At 32.7% G+C, this 7,152-nt stretch overlaps 1 protein-coding gene across 2 annotated transcripts in view; it reads left to right on the plus strand.

Annotated features, from left to right (window-relative positions):
- The window catches only part of CEP85L (centrosomal protein 85 like), a 169,237-nt gene extending 163,303 nt beyond the window's left edge, over positions 1–5,934 (plus strand). For both annotated transcript variants that reach the window (XM_019418202.2, XM_019418200.2), the window contains one exon: positions 1,063–5,934. In XM_019418202.2, the coding sequence (XP_019273747.1) occupies positions 1,063–1,226 (164 nt within the window). In that variant the 3' untranslated portion in view covers positions 1,227–5,934. The remainder of the gene's footprint in view (positions 1–1,062) is intronic.
- Positions 5,935–7,152: the final 1,218 nt, after the last annotated feature.

Below are 7,152 nucleotides of genomic sequence, written 5' to 3' on the forward strand. Positions count from 1 at the left end.
TTAACCTGACTCTTACGCCTCCAGTAAGCTACCAGTGCCAATGATGGTAGAAGGAAAGACTTACTTTACAGTTATTGGCTCCGTGTGCTTTTAGGTTGAGATGTGCTGACAAAGAAAGGAACTGATGAAAATAATTAAAGCTAGCTGACTCAGGGCCTCACCCTGTATATATATATGCACACACACACACATATATATATATATATATATATATATATATATATATATATAAATAAATATATGGTAAGTATATATATATATAAGTATACTTATATATATATACTTTCCATATATATACATATATATATACCATATATACATGGTATATATGGTATATATATACATATATACATATATAAATATATGGTATGTATATACATATATACATATATAAATATATGGTAAGTATATATATATATATAAGTATATATATATAAGTATATATATATATACTTACCATATATATACATATATATATACATATATATATACATGGTATATATGGTATATATATACATATATATGTACATATATGGTTAGTATATATATATATAAGTATATATATATATATACTTACCATATATGTACATATATATGTATATATGTGTATATATACATATATATATACACTTAACCATATATTTTGGAAATTTGTGTTTCCATGTCAATAAACCCACTTTGCAGTCTATAAAAATTTAAGCTATCACCCCTGAAAACAGAAGTGATTTTCATATTTTTGTCAAGTCAGAAGAAATGAATGCTGTAGTTGAGCTTGATGAGAGCTATTAGAGCATGTTTTTTCCTACTTTGGGAATACTGTCATCCTTTAAACATGTTGAACATTTGTATTACTATATAGGTTTAATGCGACTTAATTAGCAAAATTTTAACAGGACTAAGTAGTAAGATCTATTTAATAGTGAATGATACATAATTTAAACCTTAGCCGGACTCGTGTTCAGCATATGGCATTATATTTCTACTTATAATTAAGTTTAAAAATCCTAAAGTGACTTTATTTGGAAAAGTTTGAGACATTCTCTCCATATTTTATTTCCACAGCAATGAACTGTTCAGCTGAAGAGACTGAGAATGACTACAGCCCAGAAACACTCACTAAAAAATTGTCAGATGTATGCCAGTTACGGAGGGACATTGACGAATTAAGGACTACAATATCAGACCGCTATGCTCAGGACATGGGAGACAACTGCATTACCCAATGATCAACTATTGGTCCCACAGCAATAATGACCTATTGTTAAATGCTGCTGTGTTACAGTTCTTCATATTTCTTTTTAGGAGCCATAATGGAAAGTCACAAGTGACATATCGCTTACACATAGGATTTTTTTCTGTAAATTTGTTTTATTGGGATGAGAAAGGGGGTTTGATGAGGTTTCAAAGGGGCTCATCTAATCAGGCCAAAAGAATGACTTACTATTTGAAAAATGTGATAAAGTGTTTAAGAAAAAAAAAAAAAATCTGTATTCTCAAACTACTGATCGTAGGACCAAGCTGTGAAGAGTGCCCTTCAGATAATGGGGTAGGATTTTTTTATCTGTAATTGTGTGTGTGTGTGTGTGTGTGTGTGTGTGTGTGCGCGCGCGCGTGCAGGCGTGTGTGTGTGCATGTGTGTTATTCACAAAATTATAAGGATTTCTAGGGTCAAAGCAAAGCTTCTAAGAAAGGCACACACTGTTTATTCTTGTATTTCTTTTCTTTCATGTAGAAGCTTGTGTTGTACTTTGGGGTTTTCAAGGGCTGGCTGAACAGGAGTATTCAACAGCAGGCAAGTGTTTTAATAGTAGTACAGCTGGCAAAACCATTTGTATTTTGAACAACCACTGTGCTGAGATGATGAGGTTGTGGGATTGGGTTGATTTTAGTACTGTAGATAGGTCAGCTATTTTTCCAGAGTGATTGTGGATTGCCTTAGAGGTATGAAATTTTGATGTGATGATCTTTTTCATTAGCATTGTAATTTATATATCACAAGGCATTTTAACATAATCTGAACTAATTTTAACATGTCCCTTACTATTTACAATTACTATTTACTTACATATATCAATGTAAACAAAGCCATAAAGAATTAATGCAAACCTTCTAAGGCTGTTGTAAAAGAAGGATTAACTGAAAAGTCACTCTGGAACAGTAGTTTATTTATCCAATTCTCAAACGTTTACATTTCAGGAGTTTTGTATATGTTTTAAAGTTTTAAAACATAAAGTATATGTTTTAAGAAAAGCCAGTCTGTATTCTTTATATCTGAATTATCACTAACATAAAATTTAAACCAGGTGATGTTTCAATTCCATTTATTAAGTAAAGTACATTAAAAACAGGGTTTTTCATAGAATACAAACTTGACCAGGTTAGTTCTTCTTCAGGAATACAGGATATATCACTATGAAATGCAACTGATTGTTAAGTAGACACAATTATTTAAACTTCCAAATGAGTATATTCCTGTTTTAGTTGGTATTTTGGAAGGACTATGTGTTTTAATGCCTTTAGAGCATTTATTGCATTCTTTTGAATACTTATAGCAATCATTGTCCTTTACAAACTGGTTTGTTTTCTTGATGCAACCAGGTCTCATACAGGTCAAGACTAAATAAGAGAGAGAAGGAATAAGGGGTGGTAATCAAGCAGGAAAATACTGTTTGGGGCAAGAACAGATCATGTGTCTGGTTTTTGTTTTTTGTTTTGTTTTGTTTTGTTTTGGGTTTTTTTGCCAGGCTTAAATACTGGTATAAAGGCTGCTCCTAGAAAAGATTTTTCTTAAATATTTTCAGCAGTGAAAACATATGTGGGATAAGAACTTCAAGGAAACTACCCACGAAGACATTCAGTTCAAAATTTGGCTTATATGCAGTGCTCAGTAAGTTATTTTAAGGTTATGTTGCAACAGTCAGTTATAATACATTGTAAGGACATCAGACTTTGTTTCTGTTCAGTGCCTGAGTATTCCTTACTCTTGCTTCTTAGGATCTGGGCACTAAGAAATCAGTGCATTATAGTGATTCTGTATCCCAAGGTCCCTAACTTAATAAGGAAAAGTCACTGGTAAGAACGTGGCATTCTAATGTGTTCATTTGTTTTCTTAATGTTGGCGGTTTGAAGACAATCAGGGAGCAGTAAAGTTATACCAAAAATCTGATGCAAAGAATTCTGCCTTGTAAAAGTATCTAGAAAAATGGGCCTTTACAGTAAAATAGATAATAACATCTGAAAGAGATAAGAGATATGCAGCACACATTTTTACATTCTCTCTGAATAGAAATCCCTACCCTTATCCCCAGCCTCCACGGTTTGGGAAATAAAGGCACCCTAAGTGATAGTGCTAATGCACATAAGTAATCGCTGATTTGGGTCACTCGGTTCTTAATGTCTTTGAGGTTTTTTAGTATATGTTTTGGGGTTTTATGGTTATTGTTGTTTTAAACAAACTTTTGGTCATTTGTTTTAATATACTGTAGATACATTTTTGTTTTCTGGCTTAGGATAAAATAATTTGATTTTTTAAACAAGTTTTCTAAAACTTACAGAATTTGACTTAATTTATTTGTCTTGAGATAAAAATGTTTTAACTTAGTAAAAAATTGACAAACTACTACTGATGTATTTCAGTTTCCAACATGTATACTCCCCCATAAATAAAAAAGGGAAATAAGATGTGATAGTTCAGGTATAACTCTGAATTACAAAATGTAATCTCTTGGAGTCTGGAGTTTGTGAAGGGACCTAAATAATAAGTAGAAAGCCTTGGAGGGAATTGGGGGTGGGGGGTAATGAAACTAGTAGTAGTCTAATTTGTCAGCATTTAATTTTTATTTTATTTTTCAGAAAATTGCCCTCTCCCTAGATAACCTCTTGTGTTAGAATGTAATAATAGTGATATCTCATTGAAAGCAAAGATTTTACTATTAGGTCGAGTAAGATGGGCAGATAGAAACACTGTAGTGTCTTATCCTAGTTTAAACTGGGATGTTCTTAGAAGTTATTATACTGATATATACCTGAGATGAAAATTAACCTAAATTTTGAAGTTAAATCTATTTGAAAATTTCCTTGTATGTGAAGAAATTTTAATTATGCTTCTGTGAATTAAGTGCTTATCTTCTTAGGAAATGTCTTATGCAGTATTAACATTTATTATTGATCTGCTGGGTTTTGAAGTTGAGTTTATTCTGCCCCAGTCACACTAAAGCAAGGATAAAGTAACAGTATCTCAATAAAAGACCCAGTTACCTATGCAGATAAAATTAACTGAATCAAAGGCACAATAGTTGTCTTTTCATTTGATGTCCAAAAAGGATGACTTTAGTTTAACTTAATAAATTTTCAGTGGCCTCTAATTTTAAAAGCTCAAGTGTTGACTGGGTAAGTCATGCCTGAATTTTTTTTAAGTGTGGCCCCTTCTTATGTTTGAAATGGGGTTCAATATTTAATATTAACAATATTATTTTTTAGTGAAACTTATTTTGGTCATGACAGCTTATTAAACTGAATTAGACTTCTTTCAGTAACTTGTTGGAGACAATCTCAAGGGCCGGAAAGTGTTGCTAAAATGGATATTGTACATTTCTGACTCACTAATGAGCTTATAAATTAATTTTGTCATAGTTCAAGACATTAATAGAAATCTCTTAGAGGATATTTTCAAAGAAATCTGTATTGGGAAAATGTTCTTTCGATATCAGTAATAGTTCATTGAATAACTTAGCAGCGGAGAACTTGGACTATATTTTTACATAGCATAGTTCAGCTCATGCACACCTTTAGTTTGGATTATTGGTATTCTTTTATGTAAATTTCTATCATTGTAGATATGTAATTATAGTAAGAAGCAGTTCTCATAACCTTGCTCAGACTATATCGTTTGAAACTGCCAGTAGCTGTAGCTCTCAGAGCCAAAGTTAATTCATTTTGTTTCTTTCCATTTGGGGCAAATTTTGGTGTTCACAAAACAAGAAAAATGATTTCCTATTTGATTATAAAGAGTATAATTTCTAACCTACCCCAAGTTGCCATGGTGGCATATTACTGTATGATAATATTATACATTTAATCATGAAGGGGGAGAGCTTTTGGATTTTTAGAATTTTCTAATTTAAAAGTATTGAGTATATTAATGTAGTTTCAAATCAGTAATTCATTAACAACACTTGCAGCTGCATACAGAGAGAACCTTTTGTGCCTTTTTGCCTGCAGTAAGCATTCATTTCTATTTTACATGAGTTATAAGAATGTTGATGATTATTGCACCTTGTTCTTCTGTAAATAGACCTGATTAAGGATTTTTTCTTAAGCAAGGAGCAGTTTTTCATTACTAGGTAAATACTTTAGGAAACTTGAGAGGAGGGTATCGGATACGTCTTTGGAGCCCAGTCCTTTCCCAGTATAGTGAGCAGGAAACTCCTTCGGAATGTAGTTATTTGTGTGTATATGTGTGTACATATGTGTATAAATATTTAAATACAGAAACATAAAATTTGGCATCACATTGGTGTGATGACAAGAAGTAGTAAGGTGCTAGGTGGTTACATTAAAAGCACAGCAGAGTGTATAATCAGTCACTGTGACTGGTGGTTTTTGTAAACTAGGTTCAGTTTTTGAACCACCCAGAATACCTCATGTGTAAATAAAATGGTCATGACTTAATTGAAATACAGTTATTGTAAAGAGAATGTGAAGCCACTGGTTGGCTTATGCCTTCTGATCTATCATTCTTGCCTCTTTTTTTGTAAAGGGGTTTTTTTGTTTTTGTTTTCTAATAGGGTTTACAGCTAGAATTTTGAATGCCAAAGTTCTATTTATTAAATTAAAAAAAGTTTTCAATGTTAATGGCTAAGTATTTTTCCACTGGACTATTGTTTGTGATGTTGGAATTTGTATTTACAGAGAAATAAATTTTTTATAAAAAGATGAATGTCTTCCAAGTGCCTAATGTTAATATAAGAATGTATTGGAAATTGTAGACTCCACTGAATTCTCAGTATAAGAATATGTTGACTTGACTTTTAGATAAAAGCTTCCTATAAATACACAAGAGAATCTTTGACTAGAACATGGATTTTTCTTTTAGTCTCTGTTACAATTTCTTTATAGTTATAACTGAGAAAAGGTTTTTTCCTCAGGGCCTTGCCATGAAGGGCACTGAGATTTTCTGATGACAGGTGCCATAAATACAAAGGCATCCCTAGATTTATTTTAGCCAATAGTGCTGTGTCCCCCTTTTGAATTTTTAAAATCCCTATTTAAACCAATAGTCTTCTTTCTACTTTTCCAACAGACACAATTGGTTTCAGTTTTCCCTATTGCTGGAAGGTTGGACTGACAAGTTAAACCTTTTTTTATTTTCCCCCCTTTAATCAAAGGTTGAAACCTTACTGAAATATATGCAAATAACAACCTCATTAAAAGGTAACCATGCAGGGGTGTTGACATCTCAGCTTTGATGGTTTGCTAGCCTAGGCCCAGAGATGCCCTGTGGATGGCACCCTCGGTCCTTGTTGGTTCTTGTTCTAACGCATATGGGCAGCAGCCTCAGTGTCTCTAGGAAGTTGGTTGATATTTGGATTAGCAGTATCTGTTTTCAGTCCAGCTAACTTGGTATTGCTGTCGTCTTTTGCGAGGCATCTAATTCAGTTAGCAGGAGAAGGACCACTTTGGAAATCCTGTATCACAGACCATTTAGGTTGCAAGCAAATGTCTTATGAATAAAAACAGAGTGGATAAAATCCTAGAATATGTTTAAGGTGATTTGTGGAGAGAGTTCTTCTTCAGAATGAAAGATATGATGATTTTTTATCTGGTTAAAAAAAAAGTGTTTTGATGAGGGGAGTCAACAGAGAGCTTTTGATCATGTATAATCCCAGTGATTTTGTCAATAGTTTGAGCTTCTTTTTATGCCAATTTCCCCAACCAAACAGAACCATTCTGTGTGGGAACACAGAGGACTCCATTTAAAAGAGGTGTGAGATGCATTATTAGTAATGGCACAAAATGGCGGAGTATGGATCCAGAAGAGCAAACACTTGAAAAATGATAGCACTCTAACATCTTTTCAGTTAAGACATTCTCCTTGATTGGAAGGAGTTCCAGTTTGAGGCTTGAACTTAGGATAGAAGATTTCCAAAATAT

Source organism: Panthera pardus, unplaced genomic scaffold (assembly GCF_024362965.1).
Source record: "Panthera pardus isolate Hobbes unplaced genomic scaffold, ASM2436296v1 HiC_scaffold_17, whole genome shotgun sequence".
NCBI classification, from domain to species: domain Eukaryota; kingdom Metazoa; phylum Chordata; class Mammalia; order Carnivora; family Felidae; genus Panthera; species Panthera pardus.